The sequence below is a fragment of the Oncorhynchus keta genome, unplaced genomic scaffold (genome assembly GCF_023373465.1).
Source record: "Oncorhynchus keta strain PuntledgeMale-10-30-2019 unplaced genomic scaffold, Oket_V2 Un_scaffold_3114_pilon_pilon, whole genome shotgun sequence".
NCBI lineage: Eukaryota > Metazoa > Chordata > Actinopteri > Salmoniformes > Salmonidae > Oncorhynchus > Oncorhynchus keta.
In genome coordinates, this window is record NW_026290913.1 from 781,947 (window position 1) to 809,096 (window position 27,150).

The window sequence follows — 27,150 nt, forward strand, 5'->3', positions numbered from 1 at the left end:
CATCAAACTAACTGCCATGGTGTAACTCAGACATCAAACTAACTGCCATGGTGTAACTCAGACATCAAACTAACTGCCATGGTGACATCAAACTAACTCAGACATCAAACTAACTGCCATGGTGTAACTCAGACATCAAACTAACTGCCATGGTGTAACTCAGACATCAAACTAACTGCCATGGTGTAACTCAGACATCAAACTAACTGCCATGGTGTAATGACATCAAACTAACTGCCATGGTGTAACTCAGACATCAAACTAACTGCCATGGTGTAACTCAGACATCAAACTAACTGCCATGGTGTAACTCAGACATCAAACTAACTGCCATGGTATAACTCAGACATCAAACTAACTGCCATGGTGTAACTCAGACATCAAACTAACTGCCATGGTATAACTCAGACATCAAACTAACTGCCATGGTGTAACTCAGACATCAAACTAACTGCCATGGTGTAACTCAGACATCAAACTAACTGCCATGGTGTAACTCAGACATCAAACTAACTGCCATGGTGTAACTCAGACATCAAACTAACTGCCATGGTGTAACTCAGACATCAAACTAACTGCCATGGTGTAACTCAGACATCAAACTAACTGCCATGGTGTAACTCAGACATCAAACTAACTGCCATGGTGTAACTCAGACATCAAACTAACTGCCATGGTGTAACTCAGACATCAAACTAACTGCCATGGTGTAACTCAGACATCAAACTAACTGCCATGGTGTAACTCAGACATCAAACTAACTGCCATGGTGTAACTCAGACATCAAACTAACTGCCATGGTGTAACTCAGACATCAAACTAACTGCCATGGTAACTCAGTAACTCAGACATCAAACTAACTGCCATGGTGTAACTCAGACATCAAACTAACTGCCATGGTGTAACTCAGACATCAAACTAACTGCCATGGTGTAACTCAGACATCAAACTAACTGCCATGGTGTAACTCAGACATCAAACTAACTGCCATGGTGTAACTCAGACATCAAACTAACTGCCATGGTATAACTCAGACATCAAACTAACTGCCATGGTATAACTCAGACATCAAACTAACTGCCATGGTGTAACTCAGACATCAAACTAACTGCCATGGTGTAACTCAGACATCAAACTAACTGCCATGGTGTAACTCAGACATCAAACTAACTGCCATGGTGTAACTCAGACATCAAATTAACTGCCATGGTGTAACTCAGACATCAAACTAACTGCCATGGTGTAACTCAGACATCAAACTAACTGCCATGGTGTAACTCAGACATCAAACTAACTGCCATGGTGTAACTCAGACATCAAACTAACTGCCATGGTGTAACTCAGACATCAAACTAACTGCCATGGTGTAACTCAGACATCAAACTAACTGCCATGGTGTAACTCAGACATCAAACTAACTGCCATGGTGTAACTCAGACATCAAACTAACTGCCATGACATCAAACTAACTGCCATGGTGTAACTCAGACATCAAACTAACTGTGTAACTCAGACATCAAACTAACTGCCATGGTGTAACTCAGACATCAAACTAACTGCCATGGTGTAACTCAGACATCAAACTAACTGCCATGGTGTAACTCAGACATCAAACTAACTGCCATGGTGTAACTCAGACATCAAACTAACTGACATCATGGTATAACTCAGACATCAAACTAACTGCCATGGTGTAACTCAGACATCAAACTAACTGCCATGGTGTAACTCAGACATCAAACTAACTGCCATGGTGTAACTCAGACATCAAACTAACTGCCATGGTCAGACATCAAACTGCCAGACATCAAACTAACTGCCATGGTCAGACATCAAACTAACTGCCATGGTGTAAGACATCAAACTAACTGCCATGGTGTAACTCAGACATCAAACTAACTGCCATGGTATAACTCAGACATCAAACTAACTGCCATGGTGTAACTCAGACATCAAACTAACTGCCATGGTGTAACTCAGACATCAAACTAACTGCCATGGTGTAACTCAGACATCAAACTAACTGCCATGGTGTAACTCAGACATCAAACTAACTGCCATGGTTAACTCAGACATCAAACATCATGGTGTAAGACATCAAACTAACTGCCATGGTGTAACTCAGGCCATGGTGTAACTCAGACATCAAACTAACTGCCATGGTGTAACTGACATCAAACTAACTGCCATGGTGTAATGACATTAAATGTAACTCAACATCAAACTAACTGCCATGGTGTAACTCAGACATCAAACTAACTGCCATGGTGTAACTCAGACATCAAACTAACTGCCATGGTATAACTCAGACATCAAACTAACTGCCATGGTGTAACTCAGACATCAAACTAACTGCCATGGTGTAACTCAGACATCAAACTAACTGCCATGGTGTAACTCAGACATCAAACTAACTGCCATGGTGTAACTCAGACATCAAACTAACTGCCATGGTAACTCAGACATCAAACTAACTGCCAGTAACATCAAACTAACTGCCATGGTGTAACTCAGACATCAAACTAACTGCCATGGTGTAACTCAGACATCAAACTAACTGCCATGGTGTAACTACTGCCATGGTGTAACTCAGACATCAAACTAACTGCCATGGTGTAACTCAGACATCAAACTAACTGCCATGGTGTAACTCAGACATCAAACTAACTGCCATGGTGTAACTCAGACATCAAACTAACTGCCATAACTCAGACATCAAACTAACTGCCATGGTGTAACTCAGACATCAAACTAACTGCCATGGTGTAACTCAGACATCAAACTAACTGCCATGGTATAACTCAGACATCAAACTAACTGCCATGGTATAACTCAGACATCAAACTAACTGCCATGGTGTAACTCAGACATCAAACTAACTGCCATGGTGTAACTCAGACATCAAACTAACTGCCATGGTATAACTCAGACATCAAACTAACTGCCATGGTATAACTCAGACATCAAACTAACTGCCATGGTATAACTCAGACATCAAACTAACTGCCATGGTGTAACTCAGACATCAAACTAACTGCCATGTAACTCAGACATCAAACTAACTGTAACTCAGACATCAAACTAACTGCCATGGTGTAACAGACATCAAACTAACTGCCATGGTGTAACTCAGACATCAAACTAACTGCCATGGTATAACTCAGACATCAAACTAACTGCCATGGTGTAACTCAGACATCAAACTAACTGCCATGGTATAACTCAGACATCAAACTAACTCAGACATCAAACTAACTGCCATGGTGTAACTCAGACATCAAACTAACTGCCATGGTGTAACTCAGACATCAAACTAACTGCCATGGTGTAACTCAGACATCAAACTAACTGCCATGGTGTAACTCAGACATCAAACTAACTGCCATGGTGTAACTCAGACATCAAATTAACTGCCATGGTGTAACTCAGACATCAAACTAACTGCCATGGTGTAACTCAGACATCAAAATAACTGCCATGGTGTAACTCAGACATCAAACTAACTGCCATGGTGTAACTCAGACATCAAACTAACTGCCATGGTGTAACTCAGACATCAAACTAACTGCCATGGTGTAACTCAGACATCAAACTAACTGCCATGGTGTAACTCAGACATCAAACTAACTGCCATGGTGTAACTCAGACATCAAACTAACTGCTATGGTGTAACTCAGACATCAAACTAACTGCCATGGTGTAACTCAGACATCAAACTAACTGCCATGGTGTAACTCAGACATCAAACTAACTGCCATGGTGTAACTCAGACATCAAACTAACTGCCATGGTGTAACTCAGACATCAAACTAACTGCCATGGTGTAACTCAGACATCAAACTAACTGCCATGGTATAACTCAAACATCAAACTAACTGCCATGGTATAACTCAGACATCAAACTAACTGCCATGGTGTAACTCAGACATCAAACTAACTGCCATGGTGTAACTCAGACATCAAACTAACTGCCATGGTGTAACTCAGACATCAAACTAACTGCCATGGTGTAACTCAGACATCAAATTAACTGCCATGGTGTAACTCAGACATCAAACTAACTGCCATGGTGTAACTCAGACATCAAACTAAATGCCATGGTGTAACTCAGACATCAAACTAACTGCCATGGTGTAACTCAGACATCAAACTAACTGCCATGGTGTAACTCAGACATCAAACTAACTGCATCAAATGGTGTAACTCAGACATCAAACTAATTGCCATGGTGTAACTCAGACATCAAACTAACTGCCATGGTGTAACTCAGACATCAAACTAACTGCCATGGTGTAACTCAGACATCAAACTAACTGCCATGGTGTAACTCAGACATCAAACTAACTGCCATGGTGTAACTCAGACATCAAACTAACTGCCATGGTGTAACTCAGACATCAAACTAACTGCCATGGTGTAACTCAGACATCAAACTAACTGCCATGGTATAACTCAGACATCAAACTAACTGCCATGGTGTAACTCAGACATCAAACTAACTGCCATGGTGTAACTCAGACATCAAACTAACTGCCATGGTGTAACTCAGACATCAAACTAACTGCCATGGTATAACGCAGACATCAAACTAACTGCCATGGTGTAACTCAGACATCAAACTAACTGCCATGGTGTAACTCAGACATCAAACTAACTGCCATGGTATAACTCAGACATCAAACTAACTGCCATGGTGTAACTCAGACATCAAACTAACTGCCATGGTGTAACTCAGACATCAAACTAACTGCCATGGTGTAACTCAGACATCAAACTAACTGCCATGGTGTAACTCAGACATCAAACTTACTGCCATCGGTAAGTCGCTCTGGATAAGAGCGTCTGCTAAATGACTTAAATGTAAATGTAATGTAACTCAGACATCAAACTAACTGCCATGGTGTAACTCAGACATCAAACTAACTGCCATGGTATAACTCAGACATCAAACTAACTGCCATGGTGTAACTCAGACATCAAACTAACTGCCATGGTGTAACTCAGACATCAAACTAACTGCCATGGTGTAACTCAGACATCAAACTAACTGCCATGGTGTAACTCAGACATCAAACTAACTGCCATGGTGTAACTCAGACATCAAACTAACTGCCATGGTATAACTCAGACATCAAATAATAACTCAGACATCAAACTAACTGCCATGGTGTAACTCAGACATCAAACTAACTGCCATGGTGTAACTCAGACATCAAACTAACTGCCATGGTATAACTCAGACATCAAACTAACTGCCATGGTATAACTCAGACATCAAACTAACTGCCATGGTATAACTCAGACATCAAACTAACTGCCATGGTGTAACTCAGACATCAAACTAACTGCCATGGTGTAACTCAGACATCAAACTAACTGCCATGGTGTAACTCAGACATCAAACTAACTGCCATGGTGTAACTCAGACATCAAACTAACTGCCATGGTGTAACTCAGACATCAAACTAACTGCCATGGTGTAACTCAGACATCAAACTAACTGCCATGGTGTAACTCAGACATCAAACTAACTGCCATGGTGTAACTCAGACATCAAACTAACTGCCATGGTGTAACTCAGACATCAAACTAACTGCCATTGTGTAACTCAGACATCAAACTAACTGCCATTGTGTAACTCAGACATCAAAAGCACCAAGGCTCACCTGTGAATCTCTGGAGGTTCCCGTTTTATTTTGGCACTTTGCTCCATCACTTCCTTAGCAACCCTGCCACTGAGAGCCAACACAGAGGCAAAACATAACACGCAACCATGCATTATTACCAAAAACTGAACTGAAGGATCCTCAAAACGTTACTTGTAGCCAGTACATGTATTTACCTGTATCTGAATCTACTTCCTTTGAAGAACAGATTACTGCTGGACACCGTTCTGACCTGGCTGGACTTGTCCAACCTGTGAGTGAACAGAGACAAAGAGATTTAGCAATGTAATAACATTGTAATAATAGCACATACACTACCGGTCAAAAGTTTTAGAACACCTACTCATTCAAGGGGTTGCTTTTTTTTTTATACTATTTTCTACATTATAGTGATGACATCAAAACTGTAGTAACCAAATAAGTCTTTAAAAAATCTAAATATATTTTATATTTGAGATTCTTCAAAGTAGCCACCCTTTGCCTTGATGGCAGCTGTGCACACTCTTGGCATTCTCTGAACCAGCTTCACCTGGAATGCTTTTCCAACAGTCGTGAAGGAGTTCCCACAGATGCTGAGCACTTGTTGGCTGCTTTTCCTTCACTCTGCGGTCTGACTCATCCCAAACTATCTCAATTTGTTTGAGGTCAGGTGATTGTGGAGGCCAGGTCATCCGATGCAGCACTTCATCACTCTCATTGGTAAAATAGCCCTTAAAGAGCCTGGAGGTGTGTTGGGTCATTGTCCTGTTGAAAAACAAATGATAGTCCCACTAAGCACAAACCAGATGGGATGGCGTATCGCTGCACAATGCTGTGGTAGCCATGCTGGTTAAGTGTGCCTTGAATTCTAAATAAATCACAGACAGTGTCACCAGCAAAGCCCCCCCACATCACACCTCCTCCATGCTTTACGGTGGGAACCACACATGCAGAGATCATCCATTCACCCACATCACGTCTCACAAAGACACGGCGGTTGGAACCAAAAATATCCAATTTGGACTCCAAAGGACACATTTCCACCGGTCTAATGTCCATTGTTCCTGTTTCTTGTCCCAAGCAGGTCTCTTCTTCTTATTGGTTTCTTTGCAGCAATTTGAAAATGAAGGCCTGATTCACGCAGTCTCCTCTGAACAGTTGATGTTGAGATGTGTCTGTTACTTGAACTCTGTGAAGCATTTATTTGGGCTGCAATTTCTGAGGCTGGTAACTCTAATGAACTTATCCTCTGCAGCAGAGGTAACTCTGTGTCTTCCATTCCTGTGTCGGTCCTCATGAGAGCCAGTTTCATCATAACGCTTGATGGTTTTTGCGACTCCACTTGAAGAAACTTTAAAAGTTCTTGAAATGTTCCGTATTGACTGACATTCATGTCTTAAAGTAATGATGGGCTGTTGTTTCTCTTTGCTTATTTGAGCTGTTCTTGCCAGAATATGGATTTAGTCTTTTACCAAATAGGGCTATCATCTGTATACCCCCCTACCTTGTCACAACACAACTGATCGGCACAAACACATTAAGAAGGAAAGATATTCTACAAATGAACTTTTAAGAAGGCACACCTGTTAATTGAAATGCATTCCAGGTGACTATGAAGCTGAAGCTGGTTGAGAGAATGCCAAGAGTGTGCAAAGCTGTCATTTTGAAGAATCTCAAATATAAAATGTAGACATGATGTGTTATTTCATAGTTTTGGTGTCTTCAGTATTATTTTACAATGTAGAAAATAGGAAAAATAAAGAAAAACCCTTGAATGAGTAGGTTTTCTAACACTTTTGACCGGTAGTGGTGCATCATATATTGATTGATTGATTAAATTACTGATAGTCAGTGTAACTCACTTGTAGAAAGCCTGATTCTCAACTCCACACTTCCACAGGTGTTTACAGGCCTCAGGTGTAGGTGCAAAATATGTCAAGATGATCTTCTTGTCCTGCAGTGAGTATACACATGTAGGTATGCGTATGCACATCTGAGTATGACAGAGTATGCACATCTTGTATTTCACATCTTCTGACTTGGCTACCAAAACCATAGAAATAGAATGAAAAGAATGGGTTTGGAAGCTCTTACCCTGGCATTTGACTGGTAAACTCATGGGTACACTTGCAATGGCTGCCTGGTATTGTGATGCAATAATTTACATGGTATTTTAAAATGTTCTATAAACTGAGGCTGGATTGCCATGGTAATGCATTCAAATTATGCTAACTGATGTGGCTCATGCGATGGAATACATTTTTTGTAATGCCAGTTGAGTTGACTTAAATCCCAGCACAGATTGAAGGGTACACTTCCAGCTTTTACTTTCTGGCATGGGTACACACAAAATGGCTGCCAGTCCACCAACTAAGCAATCATTGACTTGAATGGAGACACCACTTCTATTCATTCTATTTCTATGAACGAGACCACAACAAGTACACATTTATCTATCAACAATGTACCCACATCCACATTTCCAGTTAAGTCATTAAATTCTCTATTACGGCTAAATTACACCTTCTCCCCAAAGGCCATTTCCAATGCATAAGAGAGAGAGAGGTTTATCTACATGAATTTCACTGTGTAATTCCAGGGCAGAAATGAAACCATTTTAGTAATGCATGTCATGGAACTTACCTCTTTCTGATTTGCATATATATGGAATGTCTTTGCCTCAAACTTCAGCTTTGTCACCTCGTCCCTACCCACCAAGACAAGACAAGACCAGTCAAAACCGAACAGAACAGTGAGAAGCGTTGAAATATTCATTGTGACCAACTGGCAGATTAGAACAGCTCTGTTTTCTCGTCAGGAGGAGGGACAAATAGGTTTAGGTCTGAGACTGTGGGATTCTGGACTGCCAGGTTAAATAGAACAATTGCTAACGACAGGCAAGCCAAAATCTCTTACATTTTATGCAACTATTTCTGTCTGTAAAACAATGAAGGCTTGACAAAAGTTATGACTATGCTAACCATATTATTACTCACCAATTGAGGAAATGGACTCTTCTGTTCCCCTGCAGGACAGTGAAGCCAAACGGAGTGAAGGCCAGGAAGGCAGGGTTCCCTGACACATCCTGACACAGATACAACACAAGTATTGAATCCATGGTGTATGTTGTTGTACAGATGTCGGATCTTAACTTGATCACTCTTTTGTCGCAGAGAATTTTCCTGTTACATCAGGAAATTCAAATGATCCTTGTGAGTCCCTGAAAAATAGCAGTTGAGTCAATGGGATCAGGACATGCTATCAAAATTATTTTCTCACTCGCTCAAACACTAGGTCTAGGTCCTATTACTGCAACATTCAAATGTACCAAAATGTATTTGAAATGCAACCATACCCATCGACAACCACCATTTTATATAGCTTAAAAACACAAGACACAATTGGTCTCCACTAGGCTACGACATACAGTACAAGAGTCAACTATATCCTAAGCTAATGAATGAACTGTCAAAATTTAGTTCAATCGCAGGCCGCGTCCATTTATTATAATCCACACAAGACACGCTGTAGCCGGCACGTAGCCTACATAAGGTACCCTGTTGTATACAAACACCGCTTCCAGCTGTCCCCTGGCGGAGATTTTAAATATTTATTCATTATTCAAATCCTCCTGCTGCAGGATTATTTTCCTCCTGCGACGAAAGGTGTCAAATTAAGATCCGACATCTGTATGTAATGTACAACTGGCCTCACAAACGGAATAGCAAAAAAACATATTGTATTAAACGAGGTTCAGGCTGTACTGGAATCAATAGAGAGCTAAAAGGACTCTGCCAGTGCAGAGCTATAATGAACCCTTCTCTTATCAAGGTGTTTGTACCTTGCAGGGGTGAGGGTCCACACCATACGTCTCCAGCTCCTGGGCCTTCTGCAGGAAGTTCAGCTCGGACTCTTCTGGAGTCTGTCCTCTGGGAGATGAGGACACAACAGACAGATTACTGTGGGCTGTGTGGTGATGGATGGAAAAGGTTCCAGCGGTGAGCTAATGATTTGTAAAGTGAATTTCCTTTCATTCATTTCAGTGAGTGAAAGATGAGAGAGACCAACACTAGAGGGCAGCAGAGGTAAGATCCCATAGGTGGTCTACAGTAGTAGAGTCTGTATATATGGATACTGCATATACTGTGAAGGGGGAGGGGAGAGAGAGAGAGAGAGAGAGAGAGAGAGAGAGAGAGAGAGAGAGAGAGAGAGAGAGAGAGAGAGAGAGAGAGAGAGAGAGAGAGAGAGAGAGAGAGAGAGCCTCTTGAGGGTGATGTGATGTTCAGCTGACTGGCAGTGTTGTCCCAGGTTGCCACAAACTAATGACACAGCAGTACAGTACTGATATAAACACACACCCACACACACACCCATACACACGCACGCACACACACACTCTGAAGTTCACTGCGGTCCTTTCACCCACTATCCATAAGCAGGAAGAGTTGGGCAAATAGCAGCTAGGAAAATATTGTATATTCAGCATATGATGTGGATATGAAATTGCATATCTACAGCTAAGCTAGGGTTATGCATAATGTATATCATCAACATATCTATTTTCATCATGGCTGTAACATTCTATCTAGGAGAGATAGGATGATCTTGTATCAAGTTAGGTCCACAATCATCATGCGGATGATGGCACTATATTAAATTACAAGCGCTATGTCAAATATCATAATCATCTGGTAGAGAGAGAGAGAGAGAGACATTTCCTGGATGAAAACAATGTACTGAGCAAATGTCAAAATGGCTTTTTACCAAATTACCGTACAACAGACCATGTATTCACCCTGCACACCCTAATTAGACAACCAAACAAACCAAAACAAAGGCAAAGTCTTCTCATGCTTTGTTGATTTCAAAAAAGCCTTCGACACAATTTGGCATGAGGATCTGCCATACAAATTGATGGAAAGTGGTGTTGGGGGTAAAACATACGACATTATAAAATCCATGTACACAAACAATAAGTGTGCGGTTAAAATTGGCGAAAAACACACGTTTCTTCACACAGGGTTGTGGGGTGAGACAGGGATGCAGCTTAAGCCCCACCCTCTTGAACATATATATCAACGAATTGGCGCGGGCACTAGAAGAGTCTGCAGCACCCGGCCTCCCCCTGCTAGAATCCGAAGTCAAATGTCTGCTGTTTGCTGATGATCTGGTGCTTCTGTCACCAACCAAGGAGGGCCTACAGCAGCACCTCGATCTTATGCACAGATTCTGTCAGACCTGGGCCCTGACAGTAAAAAGGTCCAGTCACCAGGACCACAAATACAGATTCCATCTAGACACTGTTGCCCTAGAGCACACAAAAAACTATACATACCTCGGCCTAAACATCAGCGCCACAGGTAACTTCCACAAAGCTGTGAACGATCTGAGAGACAAGGCAAGAAGAGCATTCTATGCTATCAAAAGGAACATACATTTCAACATACCAATTAGGATTTGGCTAAAAATACTTGAATCAGTCATAGAGCCCATTGCCCTTTATGGTTGTGAGGTCTGGGGTCCGCTCACCAACCAAGACTTCACAAAATGGGACAAACATCAAATTGAGACTGCACGCAGAATTCTGCAAAAATATAATCCGTGTACAACGTAGAACACCAAATAATGCAGAGCAGAATTAGGCTGATACCCACTAATTATCAAAATCCAGAAAAGAGCCATTAAATTCTACAACCACCTAAAAGGAAGCGATTCACAAACCTTCCATAACAAAGCCATCACCTACAGAGAGATGAACCTGGAGAAGAGTCCCCTAAGCAAGCTGGTCCTGGGGCTCTGTTCACAAACACAAACACACCCTACAGAGCCCCAGGACAACAGCACAATTAGACCCAACCAAATCATGAGAAAACAAAAAGATAATTACTTGACACATTGGAAAGAATTAACAAAAAAACAGAGCAAACTAGAATGCTATTTGGCCCTAAACAGAGAGTACACAACGGCAGAATACCTGACCACTGTGACTGACCCAAAATTAAGGAAAGCTTTGACTATGTACAGACTCAGTGAGCATAGCCTTGCTATTGAGAAAGGCCGCTGTAGGCAGACATGGCTCTCAAGAGAAGACAGGCTATGTGCTCACTGCCCACAAAATGAGGTGGAAACTGAGCTGCACTTCCTAACCTCCTGCCCAATGTATGACCATATTAGAGAGACATATTTCCCTTAGATTACACAGATCCACAAAGAATTCGAAAACAAATCCAATTTTGAAAAACTCCCATATCGACTGGGTGAAATTCCACAGTGTGCGATCACAGCAGCAAGATTTGTGACCTGTTGCCACGAGAAAAGGGCAACCAGTGAAGAACAAACACCATTGTAAATACAACCCATATTTATGCTTATTTATTTTATATTGTGTCCTTTACCATTTGTACATTGTTAAAACACTGTATATATATAATATGACATTTGTAATGTCTTTATTGTTTTGAAACTGTGCAATGTTAACACATGTTTCCCATGCCAATAAAGCCCTTGAATTGAATCGAATTGAATTGAGAGAGAGAGAGAGAGAGAGAGAGAGAGAGAGAGAGAGAGAGAGAGAGAGAGAGAGAGAGAGAGAGAGAGAGAGAGAGAGAGAGAGAGAGAGAGAGAGAGAGAGAGAGAGAGAGGGGAAGAGAGGGAGAGAGGAGGCTAGTGGGATGGATGATGTCTATGTTCAGAATCAGGTGTGCATGGAGACTACAGACAGAGACTGAGTGAACTATGTGTCAAATAAAATCACAATGAGGTGTTTGACAGGTGTCACCTTACATTAGTTCTGTCTTGTGGATGTCAGAGATGCGTCTCTCCAGCTTCTCTGAGTGTTTAGGGAAGAACTGGAACTTAGAGCTGTAGCCCTCAGGATGCTTTCCAGGATCATAGTCACCAACCTCAGCTGGAGGAGGATGGAGAACACAGGAGACAACAGAAACTTTACCTGTGATGTCTGCAACACACACAAATACATTACAGGGAAGACCTATGTAACCCATATGACATAAAGCATAGTGACCTGCTATAGGTTAACCTGGCTGTTATAAACCACATCTATTGTAGTCATGGTACATGCCGTCAGAGTTTATCTTCTATATCTCTGCTATAGGTTAACCTGGCTGTTATAAACCATATCTATTGTAGTCATGGTACATGCCGTCAGAGTTTATCTTCTATATCTCTGCTATATGTTAACCTGGCTGTCATAAACCACATCTATTGTAGTCATGGTACATGCCGTCAGAGCTTCTCTTCTATATCTCTGCTATAGGTTAACCTGGCTGTTATAAACCACATCTATTGTAGTCATGGTACATGCCGTCAGAGCGTCTCTTCTATATCTCTGCTATAGGTTAACCAGGCTGTTATAAACCACATGTATTGTAGTCATGGTACATGCCGTCAGAGCGTCTCTTCTATATCTCTGCTATAGGTTAACCTGTCTGTTATAAACCACATGTATTGTAGTCATGGTACATGCCGTCAGAGTTTATCTTCTATATCTCTGCTATAGGTTAACCTGGCTGTTATAAACCACATCTATTGTAGTCATGGTACATGCCGTCAGAGTTTATCTTCTATATCTCTGCTATATGTTAACCTGGCTGTTATAAACCACATCTATTGTAGTCATGGTACATGCCGTCAGAGCTTCTCTTCTATATCTCTGCTATAGGTTAACCAGGCTGTTATAAACCACATGTATTGTAGTCATGGTACATGCCGTCAGAGCTTCTCTTCTATATCTCTGCTATAGGTTAACCTGGCTGTTATAAACCACATCTATTGTAGTCATGGTACATGCCGTCAGAGCTTCTCTTCTATATCTCTGCTATATGTTAACCTGGCTGTTATAAACCACATCTATTGTAGTCATGGTACATGCCGTCAGAGCTTCTCTTCTATATCTCTTCTATAGGTTAACATGGCTGTTATAAACCACATCTATTGTAGTCATGGTACATGCCGTCAGAACTTCTCTTCTATATCTCTGCTATATGTTAACCTGGCTGTTATAAACCACATCTATTGTAGTCATGGTACATGCCGTCAGAGCTTCTCTTCTATATCTCTGCTATAGGTTAACCTGGCTGTTATAAACCACATCTATTGTCGTCATGGTACATGCCGTCAGAGTTTATCTTCTATATCTCTGCTATATGTTAACCTGGCTGTTATAAACCACATGTATTGTAGTCATGGTACATGCCGTCAGAGCTTCTCTTCTATATCTCTGCTATAGGTTAACCTGGCTGTTATAAACTACATCTATTGTAGTCATGGTACATGCCGTCAAAGTTTATCTTCTATATCTCTGCTATAGGTTAACCTGGCTGTTATAAACCACATGTATTGTAGTCATGGTACATGCCGTCAGAGTTTATCTTCTATATCTCTGCTATAGGTTAACCTGGCTGTTATAAACCACATCTATTGTAGTCATGGTACATGCCGTCAGAGTTTATCTTCTATATCTCTGCTATAGGTTAACCTAGCTGTTATAAACCACATCTATTGTAGTCATGGTACATGCCGTCAGAGCGTCTCTTCTATATCTCTGCTATAGGTTAACCTGGCTGTTATAAACCACATCTATTGTAGTCATGGTACATGCCGTCAGACCTTCTCTTCTATATCTCTGCTATAGGTTAACCTGGCTGTTATAAACCACATCTATTGTAGTCATGGTACATGCCGTCAGAGCGTCTCTTCTATATCTCTGCTATAGGTTAACCTGGCTGTTATAAACCACATCTATTGTAGTCATGGTACATGCAGTCAGAGCTTCTCTTATATATCTCTGCTATAAGTTAACAAGGCTGTTATAAACCACATCTATTGTAGTCATGGTACATGCCGTCAGAGTGTATCTTCCATATCTCTGCTATAGGTTAACCTGGCTAATATAAACCACATCTATTGTAGTCATGGTACATGCCGTCAGAGCTTCTCTTCTATATCTCTGCTATAGGTTAACCTGGCTGTTATAAACCACATCTATTGTAGTCATGGTACATGCCGTCAGAGCTTCTCTTCTATATCTCTGCTATAGGTTAACCTGGCTGTTATAAACCACATCTATTGTAGTCATGGTACATGCCGTCAGAGTTTATCTTCTATATCTCTGCTATAGGTTAACCTGGCTGTTATAAACCACATCTATTGTAGTCATGGTACATGCCGTCAGAGTTTATCTTCTATATCTCTGCTATAGGTTAACCTGGCTGTTATAAACCATATCTATTGTAGTCATGGTACATGCCGTCAGAGTTTATCTTCTATATCTCTGCTATAGGTTAACCTGGCTGTTTTAAACCACATCTATTGTAGTCATGGTACATGACGTCAGAGTTTATCTTCTATATCTCTGCTATAGGTTAACCTGGCTGTTATAAACCACATGTATTGTAGTCATGGTACATGCCATCAGAGCTTCTCTTCTATATCTCTGCTATAGGTTAACATGGCTGTTATAAACCACATCTATTGCAGTCATGGTACATGCCGTCAGAGCTTCTCTTCTATATCCCTGCTATAGTTTAACCTGGCTGTTATAAACCACATGTATTGTAGTCATGGTACATGCTGTCAGAGTTTATCTTCTATATCTCTGCTATAGGTTAACCTGGCTGTTATAAACCACATCTATTGTAGTCATGGTACATGCCGTCAGAGACAATCTTCTATATCTCTGCTATAGGTTAACCTGGCTGTTATAAACCACATCTATTGTAGTCACGGTACATGCCGTCAGATCTTCTCTTCTATATCTCTACTATAGGTTAACCTGGCTGTTATAAACCACATGTATTGTAGTCATGGTACATGCCGTCAGAGCTTCTCTTCTATATCTCTGCTATAGGTTAACCTGGCTGTTATAAACCACATCTATTGTAGTCATGGTACATGCCGCCAGAGGTTCTCTTCTATATCTCTGCTATAGGTTAACCTGGCTGTTATAAACCACATCTATTGTCGTCATGGTACATGCCGTCAGAGTTTATCTTCTATATCTCTGCTATATGTTAACCTGGCTCTTATAAACCACATGTATTGTAGTCATGGTACATGCCGCCAGAGCTTATCTTCTATATCTCTGCTATAGGTTAACCTGGCTGTTATAAACCACATCTATTGTAGTCATGGTACATGCCGTCAGAGGTTATCTTCTATATCTCTGCTATAGGTTAACCTGGCTGTTATAAACCACATCTATTGTAGTCATGGTACATGCCGTCAGAGCTTCTCTTCTATATCTCTGCTATAGGTTAACCTGGCTGTTATAAACCACATCTATTGTAGTCATGGTACATGCAGTCAGAGCTTCTCTTCTATATCTCTGCTATAGGTTAACCTGGCTGTTATAAACCACATCTATTGTAGTCATGGTACATGCCGTCAGAGCTTCTCTTCAATATCTCTGCTATAGGTTAACCTGGCTGTTATAAACCACATCTATTGTAGTCATGGTACATACCGTCAGAGCGTCTCTTCTATATCTCTGCTATAGGTTAACCTGGCTGTTATAAACCACATCTATTGTAGTCATGGTACATGCAGTCAGAGCTTCTCTTCTATATCTCTGCTATAGGTTAACCTGGCTGTTATAAACCACATCTATTGTAGTCATGGTACATGCCGTCAGAGTTTATCTTCTATATCTCTGCTATAGGTTAACCTGGCTGTTATAAACCACATCTATTGTAGTCATGGTAAATGCCGTCAGAGCTTCTCTTCTATATCTCTGCTATAGGTTAACCTGGCTGTTATAAACCACATCTATTGTAGTCATGGTACATGCCGTCAGAGTTTATCTTCTATATCTCTGCTATAGGTTAACCTGGCTGTTATAAACCACATCTATTGTAGTCATGGCACATGCCGTCAGAGCGTCTCCTCTATATCTCTGCTATAGGTTAACCTGGCTGTTATAAACCACATGTATTGTAGTCATGGTACATGCCGTCAGAGCTTCTCTTCTATATCTCTGCTATAGGTTAACCTGGCTGTTATAAACCACATCTATTGTAGTCATGGTAAATGCCGTCAGAGCTTCTCTTCTATATCCCTGCTATAGGTTAACCTGGCTGTTATAAACCACATCTATTGTAGTCATGGTAAATGCCGTCAGAGCTTCTCTTCTATATCCCTGCTATAGTTTAACCTGGCTGTTATAAACCACATGTATTGTAGTCATGGTACATGCCGTCAGAGTGTATCTTCTATATCTCTGCTATAGGTCAACCTGGCTGTTATAAACCACATCTATTGTAGTCATGGTACATGCCGTCAGAGCTTCTCTTCTATATCTCTGCTATAGGTTAACCTGGCTGTTATAAACCACATCTATTGTCGTCATGGTACATGCCGTCAGAGTTTATCTTCTATATCTCTGCTATAGGTTAACCTGGCTGTTATAAACCACATCTATTGTAGTCATGGTACATGCCGTCAGAGCTTCTCTTCTATATCTCTGCTATAGGTTAACCTGGCTGTTATAAACCACATGTATTGTAGTCATGGTACATGCCGTCAGAGCTTCTCTTCTATATCTCTGCTATAGGTTAACCTGGCTGTTATAAACCACATCTATTGTAGTCATGGTACATGCCGTCAGAGCTTCTCTTCTATATCTCTGCTATAGGTTAACCTGGCTGTTATAAACCACATCTATTGTAGTCATGGTACATGCCGTCAGAGCTTCTCTTCTATATCCCTGCTATAGTTTAACCTGGCTGTTATAAACCACATCTATTGTAGTCATGGTACATGCCGTCAGAGTGTATCTTCTATATCTCTGCTATAGGTTAACCTGGCTGTTATAAACCACATCTATTGTAGTCATGGTACATGCCGTCAGAGCTTCTCTTCTATATCTCTGCTATAGGTCAACCTGGCTGTTATAAACCACATCTATTGTAGTCATGGTACATGCCGTCAGAGCTTCTCTTCTATATCTCTGCTATAGGTTAACCTGGCTGTTATAAACCACATCTATTGTCGTCATGGTACATGCCGTCAGAGTTTATCTTCTATATCTCTGCTATAGGTTAACCTGGCTGTTATAAACCACATCTATTGTAGTCATGGTACATGCCGTCAGAGCTTCTCTTCTATATCTCTGCTATAGGTTAACCTGGCTGTTATAAACCACATCTATTGTAGTCATGGTACATGCCGTCAAAGTTTATCTTCTATATCTCTGCTATAGGTTAACCTGGCTGTTATAAACCACATGTATTGTAGTCATGGTACATGCCGTCAGAGCTTCTCTTCTATATCTCTGCTATAGATTAACCTGGCTGTTATAAACCACATCTATTGTAGTCATGGTACATGCCGCCAGAGCTTCTCTTCTATATCTCTGCTATAGGTTAACCTGGCTGTTATAAACCACATGTATTGTAGTCATGGTACATGCCGTCAGAGTTTATCTTCTATATCTCTGCTATATGTTAACCTGGCTGTTATAAACCACATCTATTGTAGTCATGGTACATGCCGTCAGAGTTTATCTTCTATATCTCTGCTATAGGTTAACCTGGCTGTTATAAACCACATCTATTGTAGTCATGGTACATGCCGTCAGAGCTTCTCTTCTATATCTCTGCTATAGGTTAACCTGGCTGTTATAAACCACATCTATTGTAGTCATGGTACATGCCGTCAGAGTTTATCTTCTATATCTCTGCTATAGGTTAACCTGGCTGTTATAAACCACATCTATTGTAGTCATGGTACATGCCGTCAGAGCGTCTCTTCTATATCTCTGCTATAGTTTAACCTGGCTGTTATAAACCACATCTATTGTAGTCATGGTACATGCCGTCAGAGTGTATCTTCTATATCTCTGCTATAGGTCAACCTGGCTGTTATAAACCACATCTATTGTAGTCATGGTACATGCCGTCAGAGCTTCTCTTCTATATCTCTGCTATAGGTTAACCTGGCTGTTATAAACCACATCTATTGTCGTCATGGTACATGCCGTCAGAGTTTATCTTCTATATCTCTGCTATAGGTTAACCTGGCTGTTATAAACCACATCTATTGTAGTCATGGTACATGCCGTCAGAGCTTCTCTTCTATATCTCTGCTATAGGTTAACCTGGCTGTTATAAACCACATCTATTGTAGTCATGGTACATGCCGTCAAAGTTTATCTTCTATATCTCTGCTATAGGTTAACATGGCTGTTATAAACCACATCTATTGCAGTCATGGTACATGCCGTCAGAGCTTCTCTTCTATATCCCTGCTATAGTTTAACCTGGCTGTTATAAACCACATGTATTGTAGTCATGGTACATGCTGTCAGAGCTTCTCTTCTATATCTCTGCTATAGGTTAACCTGGCTGTTATAAACCACATCTATTGTAGTCATGGTACATGCCGTCAGAGTTTATCTTCTATATCTCTGCTATAGGTTAACCTGGCTGTTATAAACCATATCTATTGTAGTCATGGTACATGCCGTCAGAGCTTCTCTTCTATATCTCTGCTATAGGTTAACCAGGCTGTTATAAACCACATCTATTGTAGTCATGGTACATGCCGTCAAAGTTTATCTTCTATATCTCTGCTATAGGTTAACCTGGCTGTTATAAACCACATCTATTGTAGTCATGGCACATGCCGTCAGAGCGTCTCCTCTATATCTCTGCTATAGGTTAACCTGGCTGTTATAAACCACATGTATTGTAGTCATGGTACATGCCGTCAGAGCTTCTCTTCTATATCTCTGCTATAGGTTAACCTGGCTGTTATAAACCACATCTATTGTAGTCATGGTAAATGCCGTCAGAGCTTCTCTTCTATATCCCTGCTATAGGTTAACCTGGCTGTTATAAACCACATCTATTGTAGTCATGGTAAATGCCGTCAGAGCTTCTCTTCTATATCCCTGCTATAGTTTAACCTGGCTGTTATAAACCACATGTATTGTAGTCATGGTACATGCCGTCAGAGTGTATCTTCTATATCTCTGCTATAGGTCAACCTGGCTGTTATAAACCACATCTATTGTAGTCATGGTACATGCCGTCAGAGCTTCTCTTCTATATCTCTGCTATAGGTTAACCTGGCTGTTATAAACCACATCTATTGTCGTCATGGTACATGCCGTCAGAGTTTATCTTCTATATCTCTGCTATAGGTTAACCTGGCTGTTATAAACCACATCTATTGTAGTCATGGTACATGCCGTCAGAGCTTCTCTTCTATATCTCTGCTATAGGTTAACCTGGCTGTTATAAACCACATGTATTGTAGTCATGGTACATGCCGTCAGAGCTTCTCTTCTATATCTCTGCTATAGGTTAACCTGGCTGTTATAAACCACATCTATTGTAGTCATGGTACATGCCGTCAGAGCTTCTCTTCTATATCTCTGCTATAGGTTAACCTGGCTGTTATAAACCACATCTATTGTAGTCATGGTACATGCCGTCAGAGCTTCTCTTCTATATCCCTGCTATAGTTTAACCTGGCTGTTATAAACCACATCTATTGTAGTCATGGTACATGCCGTCAGAGTGTATCTTCTATATCTCTGCTATAGGTTAACCTGGCTGTTATAAACCACATCTATTGTAGTCATGGTACATGCCGTCAGAGCTTCTCTTCTATATCTCTGCTATAGGTCAACCTGGCTGTTATAAACCACATCTATTGTAGTCATGGTACATGCCGTCAGAGCTTCTCTTCTATATCTCTGCTATAGGTTAACCTGGCTGTTATAAACCACATCTATTGTCGTCATGGTACATGCCGTCAGAGTTTATCTTCTATATCTCTGCTATAGGTTAACCTGGCTGTTATAAACCACATCTATTGTAGTCATGGTACATGCCGTCAGAGCTTCTCTTCTATATCTCTGCTATAGGTTAACCTGGCTGTTATAAACCACATCTATTGTAGTCATGGTACATGCCGTCAAAGTTTATCTTCTATATCTCTGCTATAGGTTAACCTGGCTGTTATAAACCACATGTATTGTAGTCATGGTACATGCCGTCAGAGCTTCTCTTCTATATCTCTGCTATAGATTAACCTGGCTGTTATAAACCACATCTATTGTAGTCATGGTACATGCCGCCAGAGCTTCTCTTCTATATCTCTGCTATAGGTTAACCTGGCTGTTATAAACCACATGTATTGTAGTCATGGTACATGCCGTCAGAGTTTATCTTCTATATCTCTGCTATATGTTAACCTGGCTGTTATAAACCACATCTATTGTAGTCATGGTACATGCCGTCAGAGTTTATCTTCTATATCTCTGCTATAGGTTAACCTGGCTGTTATAAACCACATCTATTGTAGTCATGGTACATGCCGTCAGAGCTTCTCTTCTATATCTCTGCTATAGGTTAACCTGGCTGTTATAAACCACATCTATTGTAGTCATGGTACATGCCGTCAGAGTTTATCTTCTATATCTCTGCTATAGGTTAACCTGGCTGTTATAAACCACATCTATTGTAGTCATGGTACATGCCGTCAGAGCGTCTCTTCTATATCTCTGCTATAGTTTAACCTGGCTGTTATAAACCACATCTATTGTAGTCATGGTACATGCCGTCAGAGTGTATCTTCTATATCTCTGCTATAGGTCAACCTGGCTGTTATAAACCACATCTATTGTAGTCATGGTACATGCCGTCAGAGCTTCTCTTCTATATCTCTGCTATAGGTTAACCTGGCTGTTATAAACCACATCTATTGTCGTCATGGTACATGCCGTCAGAGTTTATCTTCTATATCTCTGCTATAGGTTAACCTGGCTGTTATAAACCACATCTATTGTAGTCATGGTACATGCCGTCAGAGTTTATCTTCTATATCTCTGCTATAGGTTAACCTGGCTGTTATAAACCACATCTATTGTAGTCATGGTACATGCCGTCAGAGCTTCTCTTCTATATCTCTGCTATAGGTTAACATGGCTGTTATAAACCACATCTATTGTAGTCATGGTACATGCCGTCAGAGTTTATCTTCTATATCTCTGCTATATGTTAACCTGGCTGTTATAAACCACATCTATTGTAGTCATGGTACATGCCGTCAGAGTTTATCTTCTATATCTCTGCTATATGTTAACCTGGCTGTTATAAACCACATCTATTGTAGTCATGGTACATGCCGTCAGAGTTTATCTTCTATATCTCTGCTATATGTTAACCTGGCTGTTATAAACCACATCTATTGTAGTCATGGTACATGCCGTCAGAGTTTATCTTCTATATCTCTGCTATATGTTAACCTGGCTGTTATAAACCACATCTATTGTAGTCATGGTACATGCCGTCAGAGTTTATCTGCTATATCTCTGCTATAGGTTAACATGGCTGTTATAAACCACATCTATTGTAGTCATGGTAAATGCCGTCAGAGCTTCTCTTCTATATCTCTGCTATAGGTTAACCTGGCTGTTATAAACCACATCTATTGTAGTCATGGTACATGCCGTCAGAGTTTATCTTCTATATCTCTGCTATAGGTTAACCTGGCTGTTATAAACCACATCTATTGTAGTCATGGCACATGCCGTCAGAGCGTCTCCTCTATATCTCTGCTATAGGTTAACCTGGCTGTTATAAACCACATGTATTGTAGTCATGGTACATGCCGTCAGAGCTTCTCTTCTATATCTCTGCTATAGGTTAACCTGGCTGTTATAAACCAAATCTATTGTAGTCATGGTAAATGCCGTCAGAGCTTCTCTTCTATATCCCTGCTATAGGTTAACCTGGCTGTTATAAACCACATCTATTGTAGTCATGGTAAATGCCGTCAGAGCTTCTCTTCTATATCCCTGCTATAGTTTAACCTGGCTGTTATAAACCACATGTATTGTAGTCATGGTACATGCCGTCAGAGTGTATCTTCTATATCTCTGCTATAGGTCAACCTGGCTGTTATAAACCACATCTATTGTAGTCATGGTACATGCCGTCAGAGCTTCTCTTCTATATCTCTGCTATAGGTTAACCTGGCTGTTATAAACCACATCTATTGTCGTCATGGTACATGCCGTCAGAGTTTATCTTCTATATCTCTGCTATAGGTTAACCTGGCTGTTATAAACCACATCTATTGTAGTCATGGTACATGCCGTCAGAGCTTCTCTTCTATATCTCTGCTATAGGTTAACCTGGCTGTTATAAACCACATGTATTGTAGTCATGGTACATGCCGTCAGAGCTTCTCTTCTATATCTCTGCTATAGGTTAACCTGGCTGTTATAAACCACATCTATTGTAGTCATGGTACATGCCGTCAGAGCTTCTCTTCTATATCTCTGCTATAGGTTAACCTGGCTGTTATAAACCACATCTATTGTAGTCATGGTACATGCCGTCAGAGCTTCTCTTCTATATCCCTGCTATAGTTTAACCTGGCTGTTATAAACCACATCTATTGTAGTCATGGTACATGCCGTCAGAGTGTATCTTCTATATCTCTGCTATAGGTTAACCTGGCTGTTATAAACCACATCTATTGTAGTCATGGTACATGCCGTCAGAGCTTCTCTTCTATATCTCTGCTATAGGTCAACCTGGCTGTTATAAACCACATCTATTGTAGTCATGGTACATGCCGTCAGAGCTTCTCTTCTATATCTCTGCTATAGGTTAACCTGGCTGTTATAAACCACATCTATTGTCGTCATGGTACATGCCGTCAGAGTTTATCTTCTATATCTCTGCTATAGGTTAACCTGGCTGTTATAAACCACATCTATTGTAGTCATGGTACATGCCGTCAGAGCTTCTCTTCTATATCTCTGCTATAGGTTAACCTGGCTGTTATAAACCACATCTATTGTAGTCATGGTACATGCCGTCAAAGTTTATCTTCTATATCTCTGCTATAGGTTAACCTGGCTGTTATAAACCACATGTATTGTAGTCATGGTACATGCCGTCAGAGCTTCTCTTCTATATCTCTGCTATAGATTAACCTGGCTGTTATAAACCACATCTATTGTAGTCATGGTACATGCCGCCAGAGCTTCTCTTCTATATCTCTGCTATAGGTTAACCTGGCTGTTATAAACCACATGTATTGTAGTCATGGTACATGCCGTCAGAGTTTATCTTCTATATCTCTGCTATATGTTAACCTGGCTGTTATAAACCACATCTATTGTAGTCATGGTACATGCCGTCAGAGTTTATCTTCTATATCTCTGCTATAGGTTAACCTGGCTGTTATAAACCACATCTATTGTAGTCATGGTACATGCCGTCAGAGCTTCTCTTCTATATCTCTGCTATAGGTTAACCTGGCTGTTATAAACCACATCTATTGTAGTCATGGTACATGCCGTCAGAGTTTATCTTCTATATCTCTGCTATAGGTTAACCTGGCTGTTATAAACCACATCTATTGTAGTCATGGTACATGCCGTCAGAGCGTCTCTTCTATATCTCTGCTATAGTTTAACCTGGCTGTTATAAACCACATCTATTGTAGTCATGGTACATGCCGTCAGAGTGTATCTTCTATATCTCTGCTATAGGTCAACCTGGCTGTTATAAACCACATCTATTGTAGTCATGGTACATGCCGTCAGAGCTTCTCTTCTATATCTCTGCTATAGGTTAACCTGGCTGTTATAAACCACATCTATTGTCGTCATGGTACATGCCGTCAGAGTTTATCTTCTATATCTCTGCTATAGGTTAACCTGGCTGTTATAAACCACATCTATTGTAGTCATGGTACATGCCGTCAGAGTTTATCTTCTATATCTCTGCTATAGGTTAACCTGGCTGTTATAAACCACATCTATTGTAGTCATGGTACATGCCGTCAGAGCTTCTCTTCTATATCTCTGCTATAGGTTAACATGGCTGTTATAAACCACATCTATTGTAGTCATGGTACATGCCGTCAGAGTTTATCTTCTATATCTCTGCTATATGTTAACCTGGCTGTTATAAACCACATCTATTGTAGTCATGGTACATGCCGTCAGAGTTTATCTTCTATATCTCTGCTATATGTTAACCTGGCTGTTATAAACCACATCTATTGTAGTCATGGTACATGCCGTCAGAGTTTATCTGCTATATCTCTGCTATATGTTAACCTGGCTGTTATAAACCACATGTGCTGCTACCATGTTGTGTTGCTACCATGTTGTTGATATGTCGTGTTGCTACCTTGCTATGTTGTTGTCATACGTTTCTCTTTATGTAGTGTTGTGATGTGTGTTTTGTCCTATATTTATATTGTATTTAAACATTTTTTAAATATCCCAGGCCCCCGTCCCCGCAAGAGGCCTTTTGCCTTTTGGTAGGCCGTCAATGTAAATAAGATTTTTTTCTTAACTCACTTGAATAGTTAAATAAATGTTAAATAAAAAAATAGGCAAGAAATACATGGGTTTGCTGTGGTCCATTTACCTTGTAGTATGTAGGCAGCCAACATGGCAGCATCCGACGTCTTACACAGGAGACGACCATGGTACAGATCTCTCTTGATCTGTAGGAAGACTAGATATCTGCAAAGGAACATCAGAAACAGTGTTTTTTGGTCCACTCCAAACAAGCAAAGAGATGTACTGAACCTAAATGATTTGTTTCTCATTTCTTTCATTCCATTTGTAGCTCCATTTAAAGGGATGAGTGGGTCATACAGACGGCCCAAGAGAGCCCTGATCTTAAATTCCCAGACAATGTTCTTCACTTAACTCTTTGTTCGTTTGTTGGTTGTTTGGAAAGGGTTTGTAGAGGAGAGTGTTTGAGATAGACAGTGTTTGGTAAAGGAAGGCCTGAGGCGAGTAATGGCGTGTCTCTCTGAGTCCTTCTCTGCTCCTTCCTGCCTCTTGCCTACAGGGCCCAGGAGACCATTCCATACCCAGCTAAAGCACAGCCACTTCCACCGCCCAACATAGAGGGGACTTCACCTTATCTGGCCCTTCTGTTAATTGGAACCTTTTATCTCTCAGGTTGAGGAGATGAGAGAATTCTCTCACTTTCACTGCTTCTACAAAGCAGGATGATGAAATAACTTTTCCACTTCTACTAGTTTGAGTCAAACAAACAGTCCCCTGGTTGCTACTGGGTCGTTCTAAACAGGATGACAAAACAACTGCACACGGAGAAGGCTTCCTCTCCAATTCAATGTCAAATAGGTTAGAATCCTGCTGGAAAGTAAACGGCACAATAGATAAAACTGTCGACAGGCAACTCCATGTGTCCAGGTGTGTTAAGACATGAGCGGAAAAGAGCCATTGTCAGGGATGTTTTGGTGCAGGAATATCAGCATTCAGCAGGTTTACCAGGTTAGCAGCATAAGCAATGTAGTGTCTCTATGCAACATAGGCCCTTTGCCCCACCAGGAGATGAAAGGTATAAGTAATGCAATAGAGGTTTAATTCTGTGACCCAAGCTTGTTTGCGTGATGAGTAGACTAACCTTGCCTGAGACCTGAACACGTAAAGTCAGATAAGTCACAACTCTATACTCTGCCTTCACATCTTCTCCTCCCTGCAGAGTGCTGCTGACTTCGCCTGGTGCAACGTACTTTACCCTCTAGCTAATAAATATATGGAAAATCAGTCTGTGTCCCAAATGGCACCATATCCCCTAACTGGTGCACTACTTTTGACCAGGGCTCTGACCAAAAGTAGTGCACTTTATAGAGAATAGGGGGCCATTTTGGATTCACCCCAGGCTTTTAGTTCCCATCTCCCCATCATTAATACATAACCCTGTCTAGTCTCATTCAGAACTTGCTCTGTTAACCACATCCTTACCTCCTACACTGCAGTACCATCCTCCTCTTCAAACAGAACTTCACTTACCATGATCTGAGTGGATCTGAGTGGATATGTGATGATTATCTTTCACCCTGGATCTGTCCTTTATGATTTCACATATCATCTGTGATTTATTTATGATTTGAGTTATAATTAACTCCTTGTGATCTACTGGTCTAACTGTAGTCTTCTGTGACAGACTGTTACTTGGCCAGCACACAAGATATGTGGTTTTGGGTTTACAGATCAGTTTAGCTGTGGTCCATGGAGAGTCCTTCTTCAGACTTCTGGTTGAGAATGTGATTGTTATTCAGGCTCTTGCAATTTATGGGAACGTTTCATGTGAGATCAAGTTGCCACAGACTGCAGCCCAAGAAAACGCACATTTCAGAATATCTTACCCAGCATTAATTTCACACACCAGTGGCTTATCTTCTCTAAGAGCAGATTTGATTTGATTTGAGCAGTAACGCAATAAATACCATTATTAATCATACAGCAAAATGTCATAAGTGTGTGTTTGTGTGTGTGTGTGTGTGTGTGTGTGTGTCTGTGAATGAGTGTGTGTGTGTCTAGTCTTTACAGAGGGTGCTGCTGGCAGCGTCACCAGATGGTGGAGGATTGGGAAGTGGTTCTCTCCCTCCCTAGCTCCGACTGGGGTTATGAGACAATGGGAAGCAGTGGAAAGTGAACGGGGCTAGATTGCATGATGACGAGACTAGG

At 40.8% G+C, this 27,150-nt stretch overlaps 1 protein-coding gene across 1 annotated transcript in view; it reads right to left on the bottom strand.

Moving 5' to 3' along the window:
• LOC118380064 (FERM domain-containing protein 5-like) overlaps positions 1 to 27,150 on the bottom strand; it is a 165,289-nt gene that overhangs the window by 18,542 nt on the left and 119,597 nt on the right. Inside the window, exons 5-12 of the mRNA XM_052515802.1 lie at positions 25,070 to 25,167; positions 12,429 to 12,552; positions 9,487 to 9,574; positions 8,642 to 8,730; positions 8,289 to 8,352; positions 7,508 to 7,599; positions 5,843 to 5,917; positions 5,667 to 5,735 (exon numbers count right to left, since the gene is read on the bottom strand). Of these exons, the coding sequence (XP_052371762.1) occupies positions 5,667 to 5,735; positions 5,843 to 5,917; positions 7,508 to 7,599; positions 8,289 to 8,352; positions 8,642 to 8,730; positions 9,487 to 9,574; positions 12,429 to 12,552; positions 25,070 to 25,167 (699 nt within the window). The remainder of the gene's footprint in view (positions 1 to 5,666; positions 5,736 to 5,842; positions 5,918 to 7,507; positions 7,600 to 8,288; positions 8,353 to 8,641; positions 8,731 to 9,486; positions 9,575 to 12,428; positions 12,553 to 25,069; positions 25,168 to 27,150) is intronic.